A 26,332-nucleotide genomic window follows, 5' to 3' on the forward strand; every position below is an offset into this window, starting at 1 on the left:
AGCTGCCCTAACAACCAATCACATTCCAGCTCCCTGTGAAAATGAAAGTAGTAATCCGATTGGTTGCTAAGGCCTCCAACTGCCGTTTCTGCTGGTCAGCTTCAGCACTAATTATATCACCTGTGTGTACAGTGTGAAGATTTTCCCATTCATCTCTATGGGGCGCTCTTACCCCTCCCCCTCCCCTCCTGTACATCTGGCGGGGACGGGACCTTTGCTATAACCTTCCCGGGCACCCAATGTATCTGTGTGCCAAATTTGCGGTCAAATGGTTCAGGCGTTTGGAAGTCTATACGGGACAGACAGACAGACAGACTTTGATTTTTATGATATAAATTATGCATCTAGATAGCCAATATATATCATTTAGCTTGTATTACCTTTAGTTGTTCCTTGGTTCTTCATATGGGTCATGTGATCTCATGGTGACCTCCTGATATATATGATGATAGAGAGGCATCATGGGATTGAGAGCAGATTAGAGAATGTAGAGGTTTTATGACCCAGCTACAGTAATGCAATGTACAGATGCAGAAGACCTGGGATAAAACAGATAACACTACAAGAAGTGGTAGTAAGTATAAATGCTGCCGTATATGTCTGAACACGTTTTTATTTTCTTTGTGACATACAAATTATCCCCCATATATATATATTTTAATCCATATATAATATTGCTTACAAGATTGCTCAGGTCACGTTAATTCTAAAATACAAAATCTAATTCTCTGATATATTACAGTACATTGGAAGTAAAACAAAAAAAGGTGAATAAATTAATAAGTTAAAATCCAAGTCCCTTACATTACATTGCCGTATTTACAGGTCGGAATTTCACCGTGTAACAATGCACATTGATTGATGTCATTATGATGTCATTAAATATTCATACTATTCAGTATTTTCCATTGCACTATTTTCGCTTTACAAAACCTGAGGTTCTAAATAAGATGGATGAGCTTCAGTCAGCCCGGTGAACTATAGGGACTGAGAGCACTACTTTTGGTCCATGGGTGTGGATGATGGTGGTGGTGGTGTGGTCTCTCATCTTCTTATGTTTTCATTGCTTGTATTTGATCTGTTAAGAGGTTAAAGAATAAATCATTGTACAAGTATACAGTATGTATAAATCAGTATGGCTGGTCTCATTAAGACATTTTAATAAATTTAGGAGAAGGGGTTGGTAGGTAGACAAGGTGTTCAAATAGGTCACATTTACAATAAAGGGTACCTATCATTTTGATACTGTGGCAGAATACCCTTTGAAAAACTTGGCAGGTTTGTAGTCCGCTCCTAAAGTGAAGAGTCTATGGACCTGTCGAAAGTGCCATAGACTTGCATTGTGATATACAATAGAAATATAGATTATCGGCAGGAAGAGACGGCCTGGTCCGTCTAGTCTGCCCTTTTAGTATTTCCTTTCTTGTTATCTTAGAATAGATAGATGTTTATCCCAGGCAGGTTTACATTTAGTTATTGTAGATTTGCCAACCACATCTGCTGGAAGTTTGCTCTAAGCATCTACCTAACTTTCAGTAAAATAATATTTTCTTGTGTTGTTTCTAAACTTTCCTCCAGCTAACCTTAGAATGTGTCCCCTTGTTCACTTTTTTATTAAAAACACTTCCCTCTTAAACCTTATTTAACCATTTAGTCTTTAAACATATTTTAAGGTTTCAGTCATGTTATTATCAATATTTTTTATTTATTTATAAAGAGCGCCCTTAATTCCAGAGCGCTATACAAGAGATAGGGGGTAACAAACAGAAACAATACAAGATCAAAACACATTACATGAAGGCAAATGGCAGACTGATACATGGGGGAAGAGGACCCTGCCCGCGAGGGCTTACAATAAGGACGGGGAGAGAGACAGGAGGTAAAGTGCAGCCAGTCAAGTGTGATGCAGAGTTACCTTTCCCTTCTTCCCTTCAGACTATACAGTTTTAAATCCTTATATGTTTCATGCTTCAGACCATCCACTTCTGGACCATCTGTGCACCACTCACTTAAAGGGGTACTCCGGAGGGGCGGCTATTTTGGGATCTGGCCGGGAGGAGGTGACTGAGGGAAATGACGTCCACTCACCTCCCCGGTTCCAGCGGCGGGTCCTGTATCACGGCGCTCCAGTCCCCGGCTGCTTCCTGGTGTCTGACGGGGGCTCTAGACGTGACGTCTCAAGCCAGTCAGTGACAGAGGCGGGATCTGAGCGGACTTGAAACGGATCCCGCCTCCTTCACTGAGTGGCTGAGGGGACTTGAGACGTCATGTCTCGAGCCCGCGTCAGACACCAGAAAGCGGCCGAGCACCGCGATAGGGGACCAGTCGCTGGAACCGGGGAGGTGAGTGGACGTCGTTTCCCTCAGCCACCTCCTCCCCGGCCAGATCCCAAAATAGCCCCCCTGGCAATGATCCCAGTCATGGCAGTAGCTATAGGGGGTGCAGAGACAGAAGCTGTTATTGGGTCCTGATGTTTGGAGGGTTCAAAAAGCCCCTTTGCCACATAAGACGACATCAGTACTACAAATGATGCATAGTAGGTCAGGGCACTGTTCCAGATTTTGCAATGGAGCCTAAGAGAGGATACACCTCTGATCCATGCCATACCAGAGGGTTGTAGCTATACACAATACAAGGCACTTACGGAGCACAAAAGCAGTTGTATACAAAACAGGACTTGGCAGGAGGTCCTCTAACTACTACTTGCAGGGGGAACATGTCTGTAAATGCTGAACTTATAGATATGTGGGATGTCAAAGCATGTCATATATGTATATGAGAGGGTTGTCAAAAACAGACACGCAGACAAAGGCATTGTCACCAGTGAACATGTCAATAAAAGATGAATGTAGAAGGGTTGTCACTAGTGGACACATAACCAAAGGGGGTTGCCATAGGTGAACATGTAGGGTGCTGTATATCAGATGGACACATTGGTCATGGGGGTTGATAGGTTGAGACATTGGTCAGGGGGTTGTTGATAGGTGGATACATTGGTCCATGGGGTTATCACAGGTGGACATGTAGATGAAGGGGCTGTTTCAGTGGGACACAGGGGTCAGAGGGTTGTTACAGGTAGACATGTAGAGGAAGGGGTTATAAAAGTAGAGCATGTAGATGAGTGGGTTGTCCATGCTGGACATGCCAATGACTATATATGACCCCAAGCAGATCCCACAATCTCAAAGAAGCTCTTTCTTGGTAAAGAAATAACTTTGCATTGTAAAAAAAACATTGCCTCCTCTACAAAGGGTCATTTTGCACTCTGTAAGAGAGATATTGTACTTGATTTACTAAGATTGTCAGGTTTTCAACAACCCTACACATCAACATTGTAGTTTCCCAAACCGCCAGATTTTTTTAATGTCTCATGCCCTAAGTAAATCTGGTCCGTTTTTCACAAGACCAAATAAAAACCCGATCTTCCAGTCTCACTAGTGATGGCTGATTTTTAGGATGCACAAACTATCAAAAAATGATGCTTTGAATATGTCAGCTATGATGACAAAAACTACAGGTGAATTTTTTTTTTTTTTGTGTTGCACACCAGTAGTAAAAAAAAAAAAAAAGCGGAACAGTAAAGAGTCAGGGAAAATGGACAAAAAAAAAACTAAATATTTTTCTGATAGAACAACATCAGCAAACCATCCCCAGTATGTTTAAAGGAGGTGGGGATGATCTATGCAGGTGTCATTGTAATTATTCAATAGCAAATCTAAAAACCTGACACATTGCCCCAAATATCCACTGCACTGCACTAAGTTGGTTATTACATATATAATTTTATTACCACATTGCATTCAGAAATTCTTCAGTGATTTTCACATTTGGTCTGTGAGACCACCTCCAGGTGGCTTTCATGTGTCGTTGACTGAGGAGAGGCTTATTTCTAGCCATGACGTCCAGATTGGTGTAGGCTGGAGTGATAGTCGACCTTCTGGATGTTTCCCACACCTGCACACAGGACCTTTGGAGCCAGAGTGACCATTGGGTTCTTAGTCACCTCTCTTCCCAAGGATCTTTTCTGGTTCCTTTGTGGTGGTTCCAAACTTCTTCCATTTAAGAATTATGGAAGTCTCTATGCTCTAGGGAGCTTTCAGTGCAGCAGAATTTTTTTTTGTTCCCATCTCCAGGTCTCTGCCTCCACACAATCCAGTTCTTTCTTCCTTATGGCTTGTTTTTTTGCTCTAATATGCTCTATACAGACAGGGCTGTGTTCATCCAAAATGTGTCCAACCAACTGATTTTACCATTGCTGACTCTAATCAAGGGGCAGAAACATCTCGAAGATGATCAAGGTAAATGGGAGACCCCCAGAACAAAATTTCAAGTGTCATGGCAAAAGGTCTGAACATTTTTGTCTGGCCGGGGGCAGATAGGCACTATAGGGTTGGGCAGTGCTCCTAATGGTCTCACCGGAACGCGGAGCACTAACGGCACCGAAGCTGTGCCGAGGAGGAAGGTAAGAGACATAGCTTCCTCCTCAGTGTCTCCTGTGCAATAAGGACATAGAGATTTTGCCAACCTGCTGATAGTTCCCCCTAAATACATTTGAAAATTAGCGCTGTTATTACATTATGGGGCATTGAGTGTAGAATCATTGTGGAAAACTTTTTTTTTTTTAGCTCTTACAACAAGGTCTCATTGCAAACATTCTGAATGTATTGTAAATCTGCAGGATATCATCAATATGACTTGTAACTTAAAAGACCTCTACTGAAGCCTGAGAATGGAGTGTGGAGGAGTGCTGGTCACAACTGGAACAGAACCATCAATATAATGTATCTCCTGTTACATTATCCTGTATATTTTACACGTCCCAGCAGAATGTGTCCCGTTTAGTCGGTATGAATCAGCAGGACCTACGTGGCTTTATACGAGGTCCTTATCAATGGCGTCATTAATACAAAGACAAATCCATTTAATGACTTTACTGCACTTCAGACATTTACAAGAGTCATTTTACAGCGCTTCATATCATGGCAGCACATAAACCTGGATGTCGTGAACCTCATAAAAGAGCAATGGGATTGTAATGTCTGGACAGTGGAGCTGGATCAATAAAGTGCTGATGTCCAGTAAAGCTCCATCATGATGCTGAGCCTGCTAATAGCTAAGGAAGCCTGAAGGAAGTGGTTATTAAATGTTTCAGGTACCAATATAGATAACATAGACGTCCGATTCATGAGCCATAAAAGATTTATGGAGCATTTATAGTGTAGATCTGCCGGTGGTATCTCCACATGGAAGTGGTAGAAGGGTCTGGGAGAGCTTCTATCAATATGGGTGGGTGGGGGTGGGGGGTGTTTACAATTTTAACGCTTGTTAAGTTTAGGCTTCCTTCATCAAATTCTCTAATGGGAAAAAAGCAACCCAGCTGTGCAAAATACAGCATGTCCTTTATAGCCAGTGACTGAAACATTAGATGCTACGGTACTTGGCCACATGTGGGCAAACTAAATCCTAGGGAAATGTGTTTGTTGGGCTGTACATATGGACATAGCCATAACTACTAGGATTCATGTACATAGGAGAGTGGAGGCACGCAGAGTTCTTGCAGCTCCCTTAGGCAAAGCCATAGGCAATCTGTGTACTCCTTAAAGGGGTATGCCCAACATTAAAGAAGTCTCACAAAAAAAATGAAAAAAATCAGAGAGGCAGGGGGATTTGGGAACCTAATAAATAAAGTATACTGTATACTTACGCATCCCCGTGCCTCTGCAGCTCCACTCTCACTGCTTCTGCATAGCCGCTGGATGTCATTTTCAGCCAGCTTACTGAAGCGTCACAGCCAGGCTGCTGGATTGCCCGCTTAACCAATCAGTAACTGCAGCAGTGTCCCACCCCAGTAACTGATTGGCTGAGCGGGCAATCCATCAACTGGAAAAACAATGTTGCAGCAGCAGGAGCTGCAGGAGGCCAACGGCTGTCAGAGGTCAGGGGTAAAGAGATGGGTAAGTATACTTTCTTTCAGGCCCGGACTGGTAATCTGGCAAGGCGGGCAAATGCCCGCTGGGCTGGCCAGATTACCAGTCTGTGGGCCGCCCGGGCTGTCTAATAGAAAAAAAAAAAATCACCGCTGCGGCCCGCTCCTGACATGCTCCTCCAGTCCAATCAACGTGGGGCCGATGCGGCCCGCCGCTGTGGCCCCTCGTTGATTGGCGGAGCACGTCAGGAGCGGGCCAGCCGGGCCAAGGTGAGCGGGCTGTGGTGGCGGGAGGGGGCTGCGGTGGCGTGGTCCCGTTGTTCCCCTCCCAAGTGCCGAGGGCCGCAGACGTGCCGCGCGCAGGCACGTCTGCAGCCACCTCCACCAGGCCCCCAGCGGTGACGTCACTTCCCTGACGCGCCGCTGAGGACCTGGAGGAGAGAGAGGAGAGCCGCCGCCGCCGTGGACCGAAGATCCAGCCGAGGAAGAAGCTGCTGGGAGCGAGGTGAGGTGAGAATTTTTTTTTTTTTTAACCCCTTCACATGTGGCCATGCAGGGGGGCTATTCTATATGGGAGGGGGTGCAGGGGGGGGGCTATTTTATATAGGAGGAGGATGCAGGGGGGCTATTCTATATGGGGGGGTGCAGGGGGGGCTATTCTATATAGGAGGAGGATGCAGGGGGGCTATTCTATATGGGAGGGGGTGCAGGGGGGGCTATTCTATATAGGAGGAGGATGCAGGGGGGCTATTCTATATGGGGGGGTGCAGGGGGGGCTATTCTATATAGGAGGAGGATGCAGGGGGGCTATTCTATATGGGAGGGGGTGCAGGGGGCTATTCTATATAGGAGGACGATGCAGGGGGGCTATTCTATATGGGAGGGGGTGCAGGGGGGGGCTACTCTATATAGGAGGAGGATGCAGGGGGGCTATTCTATATGGGAGGGGGTGCAGGGGGGCTATTCTATATAGGAGGAGGATGCAGGGGGGCTATTCTATATGGGAGGGGGTGCAGGGGGGAGCTATTCTATATAGGAGGAGGATGCAGGGGGGCTATTCTATATGGGAGGGGGTGCAGGGGGGGCTATTCTATATGGGAGGGGGATGCAGGGGGGTATTCTATATGGGAGGGGGTGCAGGGGGGGCTATTCTATATAGGAGGAGGATGCACGGGGGCTATTCTATATGGGAGGGGGTGCAGGGGGGGGGCTATTCTATATAGGAGGAGGATGCAGGGGGGCTATTCTATATGGGAGGGGGTGCAGGGGGGCTATTCTATATAGGAGGAGAATGCAGGGGGGCTATTCTATATGGGAGGGGGATGCAGGGGGCTATTCTATATAGGAGGAGGATGCAGGGGGGCTATTCTATATGGGAGGGGGTGCAGGGGGGGCTATTCTATATAGGAGGAGGATGCAGGGGGGCTATTCTATATGGGAGGGGGTGCAGGGGGGGCTATTCTATATGGGAGGGGGATGCAGGGGGCTATTCTATATTGGGGGGATGCAGGAGGCTATTCTATATGGGGGGGTGCAGGGGGGGCTATTCTATATGGGAGGGGGATGCAGGGGGCTATTCTATATTGGGGGGATGCAGGAGGCTATTTTATATGGGAGGGGGATTCAGGGGGCTATTCTATATAGGAGGAGGATGCAGGGGGGCTATTCTATATGGGAGGGGATGCAGGGGGCTATTCTATATGGGGGGATGCAGGGGGGCTATTCTATATGGGGGGGATGCAGGGGGCTATTCTATATGGGAGGGGGTGCAGGGGGCTATTCTATATAGGAGGAGGATGCAGGGGGGCTATTCTATATGGGAGGGGGATGCAGGGGGCCATTCTATATAGGGGGGGGATGCAGGGGGGCTATTCTATATGGGAGGGGGATGCAGGGGGGCTATTCTATATGGAAGGGGGGGTGCAGGGGGCTATTCTATATGGGAGGGGGATGGACAGGGGGGCTATTCTATATGGAGGGGGATGCAGGGGGGATATTCTATATGGGAGGGGGATTCAGGGGGCTATTCTATATAGGAGGAGGATGCAGGGGGGCTATTCTATATGGGAGGGGATGCAGGGGGCTATTCTATATGGGGGGATGCAGGGGGGCTATTCTATATGGGGGGGATGCAGGGGGCTATTCTATATGGGAGGGGGTGCAGGGGGCTATTCTATATAGGAGGAGGATGCAGGGGGGCTATTCTATATGGGAGGGGGATGCAGGGGGCCATTCTATATAGGGGGGGGATGCAGGGGGGCTATTCTATATGGGAGGGGGATGCAGGGGGGCTATTCTATATGGAAGGGGGGGTGCAGGGGGCTATTCTATATGGGAGGGGGATGGACAGGGGGGCTATTCTATATGGAGGGGGATGCAGGGGGGATATTCTATATGGGAGGGGGATGCAGGGGGCTATTCTATATGGGGGGATGCAGGGGGCTATTCTATATGGGAGGGGGTGCAGGGGAGGCTATTCTATATGGGAGGAGGATGCAGGGGGCTATTCTATATGGGAGGGGGATGCAGGGGGCTATTCTATATGGGAGGGGGATGCAGGGGGCTATTCTATATGGGAGGGGGATGCAGGGGGGCTATTCTATATTAAGGGGGATGCAGGGGGCTATTCTATATAGGAGGGGGATGCAGGGGGCTATTCTATATGGGAGGGGGATGCAAGGGGGCTATTCTATATAGGAGGGGGATGCAGGGGGCTATTCTATATGGGAGGGGGATGCAGGGGGGCTATTCTATATCGGAGGGGGATGCCGGGGGCTATTCTATATTGGAGGGGGATGCAGGGGGCTATTCTAAATGGGAGGGGGATGCAGGGGGCATTCTATGTAGGAGGGGGATGCAGGGGGGCTATTCTATATGGGGGGATGCAGGGGGCTATTCTATATGGGGGGTGCAGGGGGGCTATTCTATATAAGGGGATGTACAGCAGGGGGGCTATTCTATAGGGGGGATGTACAGCAGGGGGGCTATTCTATATGGGGGGATGTATAGATGAGGATGTTGCTGGAGCATGAAGCCTAAAATGTCTGTCTGGCAGATCCCGTGGAGAGGAGTCATGGCCAGAGAAGCCTTCATGATAGCCGGAGCCAGATGGAGAAGAAAAGGAAAAGTGGACGTCTCGTCATGCAGAGAAGACACCTACTGTGAGTGACAGGATGTAACTGCACTATAATCACTTATAATGTCTGCAGAACCTTTATACAGCTGGGATCTACCTCAGTATCAGGGGTGTCACACTCCGGCCCTCCAGGTGTTGCAAAACTACAATTCCCGTCATGCTTTAGCTGTCCAGTCCTGATGGTATTTGTAGTTCTGTAACAGCTGGAGGGACAGAGTGTAACACCTGTGTTCTATTGTCACTGCTTTGGGAGAATATTGGTCTTTATATAGTGGCTGTTATTTGGTGCCAGTATAGTGGTATCCAGTCACTGTATGCTGAGAGTAGTGGGCATGGTGTGATGGTATAGGGGTATTATCCAGTCACCGTATGGTGAGAGTAGTGGGCATGGTGTGATGGTATAGTGGTATTATCCAGTCACTGTATGCTGTGGGTAGTGGGCATGGTGTGATGGTATAGTGGTATTATCCAGTCACTGTATGGTGGGAGTAGTGGGCATGGTGTGATGGTATTACTCGTATTATTGGTAATATTAGTGTTTTATATATGGATTGTATATATGGATATATATATATGGATTTTATATATGGATATATATGTGGATTGTATTCAGTCACAGTGTAGCGGTATTAGTCATTATGTGGTGGTAATGGCCGTGCTCATGGTGGGGTGATATTATTTGTTACTTATATACTGGTAGTATTGGCAATATTGGTGGGTTTGCTTAGTGACAGTATGGCAGTAACGTGTACAGTGTGGTGATAATATTTGCTTACTGGTGTTATTAACTATGACAGTATTATCATGCACAGAAAATTCTTACCCATGTTACCATTATATATCCTTCAATTTTTCCTGGGGCCCTACTGATAGATAGATAGATAGATAGATAGATAGATAGATAGATAGATAGATGGATATGCAGTAGGAAATGGCTATCTAGCAGCTTATTATGTAGCTTTGACTGCCATTATATGGTGTGCAAACATAGTCAGGATAAAAGGTATTTAAAAAATATTGTAACTTTTGTCCAAAAACAGCACCACCCTGTCCTCAGTGTATGGTTATTACAACTTGGCTCCATTCACTTCAATGGAACTGAGCTGCAATACCTCACACAAACTGAAGAAGAGTGTGGCGCTGTTTCTGGAAGAAAGTGGCCATGTTTTTCTCCTATAAAGGGAATCTGTGAGGTCCGTACCAGGTCTAGGGCTGTAGCTCTTAGCAGACAGGGGTGAGGGAGATATCACTGATCTTTAGTCCAGTGTAAACTTATATAATTGTCCTTTTCATTTCCAACTAAAGTTTCACAACAGCAGCGGCAGCAGCAGCACTAACCTATACGTCCATCAGTCAGAGCAGGAAGGGGCGGGGCAGAAAGTGCTGCTGTGGCTCCACCTCTGTGACACTTCAGCTGGTAATGAAAAGAAAGATTATAGAGGTTTACACTGGACTAAAGATCCGATCCCTGATCTGTACGCTGGGATCTACAGCTGTGTTACCTGGTATAGACCTCACAGGTTCCCTTTAAGGGCACGTTCATACCTAATCCAATGCGGATTTGATGCTTCTGATTTAATCAGTTGAATGAGTGCATAAATATGCTGCATCAAATCCACAGCAGATTATGTTATAGCATTATTTTTAGGTGCTGATGGTGGGGTTCACATGTTTAAGGGAGTAGTGGGGGACATGGCTAAATAAAGTAGAATTTGCAACAGCTCGTATTTTATACCGCTATCCATGATATATAGGGAGGGATATGATATGTGGGCTGCTGGGGTTTGATTGCCAGGGCTGATTTTAAGTCCCAGTCCGGCCCTGCTTTCTTTATTATGTTCCTGCACCTCTCCGCATGCTCGTTTTTGTTGTTGTTGTGGGACTTCTCCTTTAACACCTCTCCCCTCTTATCTGACCTCAAGAACCCACAGCATCTCAACAGCAGGGTCCAGAGTCTCCCTATCTAAATGGAGTGGTGGTCTGCCCCATTGCCTATGGGAGCTGCCAAAGTTAGGCAAGTACTGCACTTGGCTATCTTCCCATAGTAAAGTGGAGCGGTGGTGTGCAACTGCAAATGCTATTCAATTCTAATGAGAGACTGGGGGCCCTGATCTTAAAGATGTGGGGGGTTCCAAGCCCCATAGAGATCGTACATTTACTCTATACCCTGTGGAGGGGAGATAAGTATTAATGGCTGGAATACAGTTTTAGGCTATGTTGACATAATATATTTTTTTCTAATGAAAAGAATTGTTTAATACTGGGTGTGGAAATAATTGACAGTTCACACACTGTGTGGCTGTCATGTTGGTCGTCCAGAGTATGGAAATTAATGGTTAACTGATTTCCAGGCACACCCATACGGCCGACAGATTTCAATCGGTTTTAAATAATGTTCTTCAGGTGGATAATACAGTATCGGCCGGAATTACATGTTAAACAGCGGCCATTGTTTAACATAGTCTTATGATGCACTAACATGCTGAAAATCTTCTGTGGCTTTTCTGCAAACAATTTTAAATGCATTGAGGTTTTTTTTTTGCAGAAACACTGAAGATTTTTTTTCTACAGATCTGTAGCATGTGGACATACCTTTACACAACTAAAACAACCATTTCTACCATCCTATACATATAGAATGCAAAAGAGAAAGAAAGAAAAACAGCTCCATATAGAGAAACTATTTTTCTTTACAGTCTTCTGTGAGTGATCTGTCATAGCTGTGTGTATGTAGGAGGTTGCACAGTACTGTAACGCTATAGTAATATGCATGAGGTTTCATTCTTAGAACCATAATTAACAATAAATCAAGACTAATGAAGATATCTGTGAGATGGAGTAAATTCTGTAACCCTTTAAAGGAGAAGTCCAGTGAAAAATTTTATTACAGTATTGTTATTGCCCCCCAAAAGTTATACAAATCCCTAATATACACTTATTACAGGAAATGCTTATAAAGTGCTTTTTCCCTGCACTTACTACTGCAACAAGGCTTCACTTCCTGGATAGCATGGTGATGTCACTTGCTGGATAGCATGGTGATGTCACTTCCTGGATAACATGGTGATGTCACTTCCTGGATAGCATGGTGATGTCACTTGCTGGATAGCATGGTGATGTCACTTCCTGGATAACATGGTGATGTCACTTCCTGGATAGCATGGTGATGTCACTTGCTGGATAGCATGGTGATGTCACTTCCTGGATAACATGGTGATGTCACTTTCTGGAAAACATGGTGATGTCACTTTCTGGAAAACATGGTGATGTCACGACCCGACTCCTAGAGCTGTGCGGGGGGGTGACAGGTTCCCTTTAATGATGGTCCCTCCTGTGTCTGGATAGTGGACAAGAAAACTGGGAGTTGCTCGTGCTTGCTGGTGGTATGTCCAGAGCCTTTTCACTGCATAACCACTGCTCCTAACATCTCCTAACAGCTTGGTAAGAATGGCCTAGATGCTGGGCAGTTTGTTGAAATTAACCTGCTTCTCTCAGCCTCAAAGTTTGTCAACTCCCATCACAGTGCCATTTCTAGCAGTCAGTGACATCTCTAGCCACAAATGCTTATAAAGTGTTTTTTTCCCTGCACTTACAACAGCATCAAGGCTTCACTTCCTGGACAACATGGTGATGTCATTTCCTGGACAACATGGTGATGTCACGACCCGACTCCCAGAGCTGTGCGGGCTGTGGCTGCTAGAGAGGATGAAGGCAGGGGGATGCTCAGTGTCCCTCAGTGTCCCCCTGCTATCATACTCTCCAGCAGCCACAGCCCGCACAGCTCTGGGAGTCGGGTCGTGACATCACTATTTTATCCAGGAATTGACATCACCATGTTATCCAGGAAGTGACATCACCATGTCATCCAGGAAGTGACATCACCATGTCATCCAGGAAGTGAAGCCTTGATGCAGTAGTAAGTGCAGGAAAAAAAACACTTTATTTCCCGTAATAAGTGTAAATTGGTGATTTCTATAACTTTTGGGGGGTAATATAATACTTTAATAAAAATTTTCACCAGACTTCTCCTTTACCAGAAACCTAACAAAAAATGTGACCTGAAACAAGTTGTGCCTGCAAGACGGCCAGAGAATATCCCTGAGCTAGTCGTCTTCTAATAGGAAGAATGGGAAACATTCCTGAAGCCAGAATGCAAGAATGTCACTCCACTACACTGAATGCCGGGAGACTGCCATTCCTTCTATCAGGGTGTTAACCGTTGATTGACAAGATGTCAAATTCTATGTTAAATTTTCTTGTTCCGCAAGATCTGATGATAAATGTTATGTTTGCTGCCACCATGAAAATCAGCAGGACACACACGTTTGTATGGGGGGGGGGGGGGGTATTAAGTGCAATGAATCCGGGTATTCCCTTTACTGGGAAGTCTGGAAATCAAAACCGTGTTAGAAAAACAAAATTCCTTGGCTCTCGCTGAAGGTCTTAATTGTGACAAAAACGTCCGGCCCCCGTCAGATGTCACAGCAACACTGTGGACAGGCGTAGGGATTTATGGAAACACTTCAACATGGCCCATAGCCGAACACGGCCCTGCCAGCAAGGATTACTCTACTGAACCACATCATACAGCACAGCGAGAGGACACCAGGACAGGAGGACAAGGATAGATGCAAGAAACCCAGCTGTAACACAGAGCTAAACAAATCTGCAGGCAACACTCATGGTGGTATCTGAGGTCACTGGATGTCAGATCACTCGGCTAGCATAGTTATATTATATAATGTGATAGGTGTAATTTTACACTGACCTGTTCATCTTTGGCAGTGTTCCTTAAACTGTGGCAAAACTACAATTCTAGGGCACTCTCACTAGGGCACCATGGGGGTTGTAGTTTTGCAACAGCTTGAGAGCCTCAGGTTAAGGGACACTGATATAAGTGTCAGAAAAGGGAACAAAAAAGCTGGTGGAGGATTGGGGGCAGGAGAGTACCTCGCCCCTGTTGATACCAGGGCTGTGGAGTCGGAGCTAGTTTTGGCTGGAGTCGGAAAAAATTTACCAACTCCGACTCCAGCTTTAAAAAAAATCTTAGAGCAATTTAGAATTGAATTTTGATATGAATTTTATAAGTTTTGCTCATCAAAATATATTATGAGCAACATTCTAATAGGACACTGGCCCTATTACATAAGGGGGGGGGGGGTCAAGGAAAAGTTGTCGGTCACTATTTGGCAGCTTGTTCCTGAACTGGAAGAGTCCATTGTGTGGGGGAGATCTGTGCTGGTCTCTTGCTGGATGCTGGATGACTGTATATGAGCAGCAGTGTAAAATGAAGCTATCCTGTGTAATATAGAGAAGGAGGAGAAGACATAAGTAGTGTAGCAGTACCCTCTGTCCTCAGTGTGGTGTTTTTCTTTAGTGTTCTATGGCTGCAACTCTGTGTGTGTGTGTGTGTGTGTGTGTGATGGCTGCATCAGGCTGTGTGTGTATGTACTATGGCTGCATCAGGCTGTGTGTGTATGTACTATGGCTGCAGCAGGCTGTGTATGTATGTACTATAGCTGCAGCAGGCTGTGTATGTATGTACTCTGCAGCAGGCTGTGTGTGTGTGTGTGTGTGTGTGCACTAAGGCTGCAGCAGGCTATGTATGTGTGTGTATGTACTATGGCTCCAGCAGGCTGTGTGTGTTTGTGCTATGGTGTGCCCCCACACCCACAGTGACCCCTCTATATCACTATGGCTGACCCCTCTATATCACTATGTGTGCCCCCTCTATTTCACTATGTGTGACCCCCTGTATATCACTATGGCTGACCTTTATATTATAGGTATCTGGCATTGTTAGCAGTGTATCTTTGTATATGGTGAATAGTTAAGGCCGATAATTGTCCAGTGGAACTGACAGCAACGACCAGCCGACATTGTTCAAGTCGGCGGATTGTTGCGTCGTTTGTCTTTCAAACATATTGAAAGACAAACTACTGATACAGCAACGATCTGCTGCCCCCGCTCCGTGGAATAGGAGCGTCGGCAGCAGACCGCTGCTGTATGCTATGGGCTGCCTGGGCGATCAGCAATCACCCGGGCAGCCCCCCTGCAGCTCCCCCCCGACTCACCCGCTCGCTGCTGCCACATGGAATAGCAGGAGCAGCGAGCGGGAAAAGAGGGGCAAACGAGTGCAAATACTTTACAACAGGGATGGGGAACCTGCGGTCCTCCAGCTGCTGTAAAACTACAACTACCATCATGCGTGGACAGCCGAAGGTTCCCCATCCCTGCTTTACAACATCCTTATAAAGAGGTATTCTGTGAATAAAAATACATATTTTGGAAAAACAGGTACAGTGGTACCTCAAACTGCCTGAAACCCAAACTGTATTTTCAAGAAAAGTTTGCTTTGGTTCTAAAACTCTTGCTCGGTTGTCAGACACTTTTTGGGCTCCCAGTTACTCGGCATCTGAACGTTTTTTGTGAGCGAGAATGGTGGGTTGTACATGGTGAGTTTAGCACTGGTGAGGCTTGACATACAGTACAGTACTATGTAAGACTGCTGGAGTGCATATACAGCACAGTAGTAGTACAGTCAGTGCACCACCATCTCCCATCCTGTACTGTATAAGACTGCTGGAGTGCATATACAGCACAGTAGTAGTACAGTCAGTGCACCACCATCTCCCATCCTGTACTGTATAAGACTGCTGGAGTGCATATACAGTACAGTAGTAGTACAGTCAGTGCACCACCCTCTCCCATCTTGTATTGTATAAGACTGCTGGAGTGCATATACAGTACAGTAGTAGTACAGTCAGTGCACCACCATCTCCCATCCTGTACTGTATAAGACTGCTGGAGTGCATATACAGCACAGTAGTAGTACAGTCAGTGCACCACCATCTCCCATCCTGTACTGTATAAGACTGCTGGAGTGCATATACAGTACAGTAGTAGTACAGTCAGTGCACCACCATCTCCCATCCTGTACTGTATAAGGCTGGGTTCACACTATGTATATTTGAGGCTGTATTTGTGAGGCTGTATAGCAACCAAAACCAGGAGTGGATTGAAAACACAGAAAGGATCTGTTCACATAATGTTGTAATTGAGTGGATGGCCATCATTTAATGGCAAATATTTGCTGTTATTTTAAAACAACGGCTGTGGTATTGAAATAATGGCCGTTATTTACTGTTATATGGCGGCCATCCACTCAATTTCAACATTGTGTGAACAGATCCTTTCTGTGTTTTCAATCCACTCCTGGTTTTGGTTGCTATGAGGACCTGACATGAGGACCAAATACAGCCTCAAATATACATAGTGTGAACCCAGCCCCCGACTGCTGGAGTGCATATACAGTACAGTAGTAGTACAGTCAGTGCACCGCCATCTCCCATCCTGTACTGTATAAGACTGCTGGAGTGCATATACAGTACAGTAGTAGTACAGTCAGTGCACCACCATCTCTCATCCGTTACAGTGCTGGGATGGGGGGGGGACTCTATACAGAAATGGATGAGTGAGGAGTTAGTGACTACTGTAAAATAATTGCTGGTTTTGTTAAGTGTTTCTTGTTTTTAATGTATTGTACAGTATAGTGCTGCTCTGTAATGTCCTGTATAGTGATGTTCTGTAATGTCCTGTATAGTGATGTTCTGTAATGTCCTGTATAGTGCTGCTCTGTAATGTCCTGTATAGTGATGTTCTGTAATGTCCTGTATAGTGCTGCTCTGTAATGTCCTGTATAGTGATGCTCTGTAATGTCCTGTACAGTGATGTTCTGTAATGTCCTGTATAGTGCTGCTCTGTAATGTCCTGTATAGTGCTGTTCTGTAATGTCCTGTATAGTGCTGCTCTGTAATGTCCTGTATAGTGCTGCTCTGTAATGTCCTGTACAGTGATGTTCTGTAATGTCCTGTACAGTGATGTTCTGTAATGTCCTGTATAGTGATGTTCTGTAATGTCCTGTATAGTGCTGCTCTGTAATGTCCTGTATAGTGATGTTCTGTAATGTCCTGTATAGTGCTGCTCTGTAATGTCCTGTATAGTGCTGCTCTGTAATGTCCTGTATAGTGATGTTCTGTAATGTCCTGTATAGTGCTGCTCTGTAATGTCCTGTATAGTGCTGCTCTGTAATGTCCTGTATAGTGCTGCTCTGTAATGTCCTGTACAGTGGTGTTCTGTAATGTCCTGTATAGTGATGTTCTGTAATGTCCTGTATAGTGCTGCTCTGTAATGTACTGTATAGTGCTGCTCTGTAATGTACTGTATAGTGATGTTCTGTAATGTCCGGTATAGTGATGTTCTGTAATGTCCTGTATAGTGCTGCTCTGTAATGTCCTGTATAGTGCTGCTCTGTAATGTCCTGTATAGTGCTGCTCTGTAATGTCCTGTATAGTGCTGCTCTGTAATGTCCTGTATAGTGCTGCTCTGTAATGTCCTGTATAGTGATGTTCTGTAATGTCCTGTACAGTGATGTTCTGTAATGTCCTGTATAGTGCTGCTCTGTAATGTCCTGTATAGTGCTGCTCTGTAATGTCCTGTATAGTGCTGCTCTGTAATGTCCTGTATAGTGCTGCTCTGTAATGTCCTGTATAGTGCTGCTCTGTAATGTCCTGTATAGTGATGTTCTGTAATGTCCTGTATAGTGCTGCTCTGTAATGTCCTGTATAGTGCTGCTCTGTAATGTCCTGTATAGTGATGTTCTGTAATGTCCTGTATAGTGCTGCTCTGTAATGTCCTGTATAGTGCTGCTCTGTAATGTCCTGTACAGTGATGTTCTGTAATGTCCTGTATAGTGCTGCTCTGTAATGTCCTGTATAGTGCTGCTCTGTAATGTCCTGTATAGTGCTGCTCTGTAATGTCCTGTATAGTGCTGCTCTGTAATGTCCTGTATAGTGCTGCTCTGTAATGTCCTGTATAGTGCTGCTCTGTAATGTCCTGTATAGTGATGCTCTGTAATGTCCTGTATAGTGATGTTCTGTAATGTCCTGTACAGTGATGTTCTGTAATGTCCTGTATAGTGATGTTCTGTAATGTCCTGTATAGTGATGCTCTGTAATGTCCTGTATAGTGATGTTCTGTAATGTCCTGTACAGTGATGTTCTGTAATGTCCTGTATAGTGCTGCTCTGTAATGTCCTGTACAGTGATGCTCTGTAATGTCCTGTACAGTGATGCTCTGTAATGTACTGTATAGTGCTGCTCTGTAATGTCCTGTATAGTGCTGCTCTGTAATGTCCTGTACAGTGATGCTCTGTAATGTCCTGTATAGTGCTGCTCTGTAATGTACTGTATAGTGCTGCTCTGTAATGTACTGTAGTGATTATACTGGGCACTTTTCGATGTAATAAATGAGTATTGTTGGTTGGCGCTGGAACCAATTAAACCCATTTACATTATTTCCTATTGGAAGACACTGCTCGGTTCTCAAACTGACTTCTGGAACCAATTAAAGCGACTCTGTACCCACAATCTGTCCTCCCCAAACCGCTTGTACCTTCGGATAGCTGCTTTTAACCCAAGATCTGTCCTGAGGTCCGTTTGGCAGGTGATGCAGTTATTGTCCTAAAAAAAATTTTTTAAATTGGCAGCCCTGTGCCCAACGGACGTGGCCTAGAGTGTGTGTGCATTAAGCTGGCACAACCTCTCTGCCCCTTCTCCTTTCCCTCCTCATCATTAGGAATACTCCAGACAGATTGTCTCCTATTCCCCACCTGTGTCAGCCCAGCACAAGGGCTGGATCGTTAAGGCACCTGTGCAATGTTCAGCAAGGAAAAAATGTTACAGTGGCGTTCCTAATGATGAAGAGGGTGGGAAGGAGAGATGGAGGGGTGGTGCAAAATTAGGGCACAGATATTCTAAGCCACACCCATTGGGCATGGGGCAGCAAGTTTAAAAGTTGTTTTTTAGGACAATAACTGCATCCCCTGCGGAACAGACCCCAGGACAGATCTTGGATTAAAAGCAGCTATCAGAAGGTACAAGTGGTTTGGGGGTCAGATTGTGGGTACAGATTCGCCTTAAGTTCAAGAACCAATGTAACACTGTATATTACTTTGTAATATACTGTAAAAAAAAAAATAAAGTTACCAGACCCTCTGCTGCCACCAATGGCTGTGTCAGGAACTGCAGGACTGATCGAGCTCATCTTCCAACACAATTACATATACTGAGCTTCCTCTGATGTCTATTGCGGGTTTTCAAAGAACATTCTGCCCTACAATATTAAATCCACCTTGTAGCAAATGACCGAGAGCGGTGTAAACCATAACCAACAATCCCTTTAATAGCAGTCATTACAACTTCCCTATAATTTATCTGAATGGCATAAAAACGTACAGTGTGATGTAGAATTACATTTCTGCCTTAGCTTTCTCTTTCCTGCTGCTCTACTTATGTAAGTGTCAGTTTTTACGTTTATTCCCATCAAGAAACCCCAATGATCAGGACGGGGTATGCTATTGTATTTGCCCAAACACAAATAGATATTCTGAAATAAAAGTCTTAGCCCCCTAGTCTTAGCCTAGCATTGTGAAGTATATATGACAGGGGGCAGCTCTGCATTATACTGTCACCGCAGTCCATGATCTCTATAACATTACAGATAGCTACACAACATGTTTATGAACAGTAAATCAACTCTGACATCTAGTGGTGATTGTCTGCGTTGCTAAAATAATAAGCTGAGAATTCAGCCGTTCAGAGAGAGGGCAGGGATAGGGGCCACAACAGTGATAAAAGATATTGCTCCTCAGTACATCCCAGATACTCAAATAATACTTTTAGGGTCTATTCACACGTCAGTATATTTTTCCAATCCGCAAATTTCAGTCAGTATACAATCCGCAAATTCAGTCCGTATTGCATCCGTATTGCATCCGTATTGCTTCAGTAAAATACAGACCCCATAGAGTTGTATTGGATGTGTCAGTTACTGTCCGTACTAGGGTCTGTCCTTTTTTTTTTGCGGAACGGATTGCAGCCCAGTACACAACACGGATGTGTGTATAGGTCCATTGAAATACATTGGTCCTATATTATTGCGGATCCGCAATTGCGGACAGGAACAGGATGTGTGAATAGGGCCTTACTCTGCTAACCCTATGCTGCTTATGCCAAATCCCTTTAAGGGTGCGGTCACACGAACAGGATCTGCAGCAGATTTGATGGAACAGATCTGAAGTTGCAGAATCAATGCAAAGTAACTCTAGGCCATCAAATCTGCTGCAGAACCTGTACGTGTGAACGCACCCTTAAATATATTACATGCAAATATGATATATAGGTAAGAGCTCTACTGACTGTATCCTTGCCATTGTAGTGGACTCCACTTAAAGGGAATTTATATGAATTATCTTTTAGTGTCAGATACTAAAACCCGTTCTTTTTTTTCTATCTTTTTTTATTCCATTTTTTTGTACTTTGTTAAGGGGTCGGCCATCTTGTCCGAGTTGTTTTGAACAACATTTAGTGATATGCTTTACAGCAAATCTCATGGACATAGACAACAGTAGACAGGACATGTCCCCCTGGGATTAATGAGCTGCTATTGTCTTATACTGGTGCTATCTATCGACTGGCGTCACCTGTCGATGTAACATTGTATAGATCACTCCTTATCAGCCTCCTTCTTATCATCACAAGCACAACAGGAAGTCTCATCTTAAGGCTGGGTTCACACTACGTATATTTCAGTCAGTATTGTGGTCCTCATATTGCAACCAAAACCAGGAGTGGATTAAAAACACAGAAAGGATCTGTTCACACAATGTTGAAATTGAGTGGATGGCCGCCATATAATGGCAAATATTTGCTGTTATCTTAAAACAACGGCTGTTATATTGAAATAATCGCCGTTATTTACTGTTATACGGCGGCCATCCACTCAATTTCACCATTGTGTGAACAGATCCTTTCTGTGTTTTTAATCCACTCCTGGGTTTGGTTGCAATAGGAGGACCACAATACTGACTGAAATATATGTAGTGTGAACCCAGCCTAAAGGCGTACTCCACTTAAGAAAATTTAAACTTGTTGAATTCCTACCCATAATTTAAAAGGAGAAGTCCGGCCAAAAGTATTTTTTGATACGTTATTACTTATGGAAAGTCAGACAATTTCCTAATGTACATTAATTATGGGAAATGCACATAAACTGCTATTTCCCTTAATTTAGTAGATCATGGAGACTTCAAATTCTCTAAAATACCGTGATGTCACGAACCGGGGTGTAATTCCTATGGAGTAGCCAGCAGGGGGCGCAGTATATGTAAAAGATCCAGGAGATAGTGTGAGGCAGCGAGTGCGGGGTCAGTGCGGGCGATGTCGGCTGGCGGGGGGCTTGGTGCTGGGGATCTTCCTAGTACTACTCCTCCCATTATCTGCTCATACTATGAGCAGATAATGGGAGGAGTAGTAGTGTGTATCTGTCCCACAGCACTGAGCAGGGAGGAGGTAGTTAGATGTACCGGCACCTCTTTCCCTCCCTGCTCGGTGCCTTTCATTTGGGGAGCAAGTGTCCTTGCTCCCCAAATTATCCCATACACATAATCTATTATCACGTACATCTAGTCTACCGATAAAGTGTAGCTTTCACATTACATTACATCTCCCATAGACTTCAATACAGTCCATAGGCTTTTACATATACTGCGCCCCCTGCTGGCCACACAGGAATTACACCCCAGTTCATGAGGTCACTTTTTTTTTTTTTTTTTTTTTTTAGAGAAATTGAAGTCTCCATGATCTACTTAATTAAAGGGGTAGTGCGTCGGTAAACAATTATTCACAGAATAACACACATTACAAAGTTATACAACTTTGTAATGTATGTTATGTCTGTGAATGGCCCCCTTCCCCGTGTCCCACCACCCCCACCCGTGTACCCGGAAGTGTGGTGCGCTATACATACCTGTCACGTCCCGCCCCGTCTCCGATCTTCAGTCAGCGACGTCGTCTTCGGTCGAATCCCTCCGTCCGTCCTGAGTGCCGGCCGCCCTCTGCCGTGTCATCGGCTGCTCAGCCGCGATTGGCTGAGCATAACTGTGCTCAGCCAATCGTGGCTGAGCATCTGATGACGCTGAAGAGGGCGGCCGGCACTCAGGACGCTCGGAGGGATTCGGCCCGGCCGTCCGAAGACGACATCGCTGACTGGAGATCGGAGACGAGTCGGCACGTGACAGGTATGTATAATGCACCACACTTCCGGGTACACGGGTGGGGGTGGTGGGACACGGGGAAGGGGGCCATTCACAGACATAACATACATTACAAAGTTGTATAACTTTGTAATGTGTGTTATTCTGTGAATAATTGTTTACCGCCGCACTACCCCTTTAAGGGAAATAGCATTTCCCATAATTAATGTACATTAGGAAATTGTCTAACTTTCCATAAATAATAACATACAGTATAAGAAAAATACTTTGGGCCGGAGTTATCCTTTAAGCTTGTGTGTAATAGGTTTCTATTACCTGAATTAGGCCGTTTATCTGCTGTACATCCTAACTTACACCCTCAATCTGCAGAAAATCCTCACTACCTGGTCTCCAACCCACTGTCCTCCCCTCCTTTATGAGACAAAAGTCACATGACCTGCCTCTTCTGTTGCCAGGCTAGCTGTAACACCTCATCTGTAACCCCAACCACCACTAACATCCCACCAATCAGTAAGCACCTGGCCATGGAGTGAGGAAACAAAAAAAAAAAAAACTGTGACAGCCTCCACAGCAGTGTAAGGGAAAGGAAACACATTTGTTTCATATCTCTCTCTTTCTAATGTATCTATGTAGATAGATAGATAATTTGTTTACAGTGTAAAGCAGAAGCAGATTGAGCCAATGATGGGCAGATACTACGAGATGAGGAGAATACTTGGCAGTGAGGTGCAATGCATGCTGGGAGAAGTAGTTTCCATGTTGGCGGCATCTTGGATATAGACCGGCGGCAGCTAAAAAGACGGGAGATTGCTCAAAATACTCAGGGCGACTTCATGCGTAAGACCAGACAGGTTTGGGAGCATTTCATTTTTATCCCTTTAATGTTAGGCCTAGTGGTGAGAATTAAAACTGCCAAGATTTCAGGATTAATAATATAGATAGATATTATGATACAGATAGCTATTGACAAAAGCTGCTCCGCTAGGTGTGATGTCTATTCTAATGCTAAAAGGCATTACAATAAATATCTGGAGAGCAAATCCCTTGTGGATTTTCCCCTGAAATCCACAACATTCTGCAGATTTCAAAACCTACATGGCAGGTGAATCTCTGCACAAAAAAATGTCTGCGGCCCCTAGATGAGAATGGGAAACTATAATAAGACTTTAATCTACTGCAAATCTGCAACATTCCCCTGAAGCAGTATGAGTGACAAGCTCACGAGTCGCGTCTGAGTGACAGCACTGCTCCGCCAATAAAACAGTCGCCAGCTTTCAGCTAAAGACTGGGAATTACCGCTGAGATGTGAGAGGAAATAATTTATGTCTCCTTCTTATTATAAGGTTTAATCTAAGCAGTGTAAATGCACAAGAAGTTGACATAATATATATGTATATTTATATATTTATGTACTGTACATATGAGGGCGGGTTAATAATAATCCGCAACAACTGAGAACATATGATAATGTGTGTCCAGGATAGTCTTTTCAATGCACTTCTTCAATCATTGCACAAACCCACAGAGAAGGTTTGGCTGAGCAGTGAGCCACGTATGCACAGCTTCCTACAGTTCTTCACAGAGGTGAATCCCGTATATTGTGTACTTCTAATGCTGCAGCAGTGTCATACAGTGGACGTCGGCACCCTGCTGATCAACTTTTGATTGTCTATCCTGTGCAAAGGCCATTAATAGTTCTTGCCCAGAAAACCCCTTTACATGGACCTAACAGGTGATAGTCTAAATGGGTGGGATCGGGACTCTACTGTAAGCCAAAACCTCAAACTTGTGTGTCTGGTGGATTTCAGCTGTATGAGTATTGTATAGCAGCTGATATAAGGCCTGTGGCATCAGGGGTCGGGCAGGGCTGGTCTCCCAGTTTAGAAGTTTCCTGAGCCCAGCCACTCAGTATGCTCCTGCCTCTCATCCCAGTCACAAGGTGTATATAGTAAGCTGGAAAACCAACAGCTTACTATATAGAGACAGAGATTATGACAGGCAGGAAGGTGTAGAAATGCAGGGCCCCCCCCTCCCCTGCACTCCGGGCCCCTCCCTCACCTCCTCACTATGAGATCAGGCTGCTTCCTGCTCCCCTCCGATGTTGGAAAAGAGAAGGAGGGGGTAGAATCCGCACACCGACAGCTAGCTGCTGCTGCAGGGGAAGAGGAGTCACTGTAACAAACCTAAACCACCCTGAAGCTTTCGAACGTATCAAGTGAGCAGGGGCGGGCTGGGCCGGGGGGCAGGGTGGCATATGCCCCCCGGGCCGGTCCCCCCTAGGACACTTAAGGACCGCAGAGGCAGGATGTGAATTTGGCCGCTCTGCCACTTTAAGGCTCCCGGAAGTAGCGGCCGCTGCGCTCTGACACTGTCTCTGCCTCACACTTCTCTTCACTTCATTGGTGGTGCAGGCAGCCTGCTGCATCAGGGAGTGACGAGAAGTGCACTGCCCATGAAGGAGGGAGAGGAGGACGCCGGCCGGGAGAGGAGCCGCCCACTGCCAGGACTGGTATCTGGGGAGGGGGTCTGGGGGGGTCACTGTGTAGTACTGGGGTCTGTAAGACACCACCACTATACAGTAGCCTAGCACTGTCTGGAGCAGAGGACACTCACCTCCCTGTCTGGGCAGCCAGTGTTTCCTCCGTGATTCTGCAGTGTGATTAGCACTGCCTGCTCCTCTCTGCTCTGGTCAGACCTGATTAGAAGAGGCCAGAGCAGCAGAGAAGCATGGACCTGCTAGTGAGTATATTGGGGAGGTAGGGGGGCATTGTGCTTTGTTCTACAACATGTGACTCTCCAGTTATTGCAGAACTACAACTCCCATTGTACCCTGGTGGCAGGACATGATGAGATTTGTAGTTTATTAACAGCTGAGGAGCCACATGTTAGGAAGCAATCATTTAGGGGTACAGTTTATTTAGTGTGGTCTCCAACATGTGACTCCTCAGTTAGTGCAAAACTACAACTCCCACCATGCCCTGGTGGCAGGAGATAATGGGGATGGTAGTTTAGGAACAGCAGGAGGGTCACATGTTGGAGAACACTTTACTAAATAAACTGTACCCCTAAATGATTGCTTCCTAACAGTGGCTCCTCAGCTGTTACCAAACTACAACTCCCACCATGCCCTGCTGGCCAGATATAATGGGGGTTCTAGTTTAGGAACAGCAGGAGGGTCACATGTTGGAAAACACCACACTAAATAAACTGTACCCATAAATCATTACTTCCTAACCAGTGGGTCCTCAGCTGATACTAAACTACAACTCTCATCATGCCTTGCCACCAGGGTACAATGGGAGGTGTAGTTTTGCCAATAATTTAGGGGAGGGGCGTTTATTTAATATAGTGTTCTCCAACATGTGACTCTCCAGTCGCTACAAGACTAGAGCTCCCATAATGTCCTGCTGACATAATGGAGGTTGTAGTTTAGGAACAGCTGAGGGGCCACTGGTTGGAAAACAGTGATTTAGGGGGGACAGTGGTACAGTACATTAGAGAGGACAGTGGTACAGTACATTAGAGGGGACAGTGGTACAGTACATTAGAGGGGACAGTGGTACAGTACATTAGAGAGGACAGTGGTACAGTACATTAGAGAGGACAGTGGTACAGTACATTAGAGGGGACAGTGGTACAGTACATTAGAGAGGACAGTGGTACAGTACATTAGAGGGGACAGTGGTACAGTACATTAGAGGGGACAGTGGTACAGTACATTAGAGGGGACAGTGGTACAGTACATTAGAGGGGACAGTGCTACATTACATTAGAGAGGACAGTGGTACACACATTAGAGAGGACAGTGCTACAGTACATTAGAGAGGACAGTGCTACATTACATTAGAGAGGACAGTGGTACAGTACAATAGAGGGGACAGAGCTACATTACATTAGAGAGGACAGTGGTACAGTACATTAGAGAGGACAGTGCTACATTACATTAGTGAGGACAGTGGTACAGTTCATTAGAGGGGACAGTGGTACAGTACATTAGAGAGGACAGTGGTACAGTACATTAGAGAGGACAGTGGTACAGTACATTAGGGGGGTCAGTGCTACATTACATTAGAGAGGACAGTGGTACAGTACATTAGAGAGGACAGTGGTACAGTACATTAGAGAGGACAGTGGTACAGTACATTAGAGGGGACAG

At 45.4% G+C, this 26,332-nt stretch overlaps 1 protein-coding gene across 2 annotated transcripts in view; it reads right to left on the reverse strand.

Annotated features, from left to right (window-relative positions):
• Positions 1-603: 603 nt before the first annotated feature.
• ARL6 (ARF like GTPase 6) overlaps positions 604-26,332 on the reverse strand; it is a 78,860-nt gene continuing 53,131 nt past the window's right edge. For both annotated transcript variants that reach the window (XM_069945177.1, XM_069945178.1), the window contains exon 8: positions 604-1,078. In XM_069945177.1, coding sequence (XP_069801278.1) covers positions 1,053-1,078 — 26 coding nt within the window. In that variant the 3' untranslated portion in view covers positions 604-1,052. The remainder of the gene's footprint in view (positions 1,079-26,332) is intronic.

This window comes from Dendropsophus ebraccatus, chromosome 11 (genome assembly GCF_027789765.1).
Source record: "Dendropsophus ebraccatus isolate aDenEbr1 chromosome 11, aDenEbr1.pat, whole genome shotgun sequence".
Lineage (NCBI taxonomy): Eukaryota > Metazoa > Chordata > Amphibia > Anura > Hylidae > Dendropsophus > Dendropsophus ebraccatus.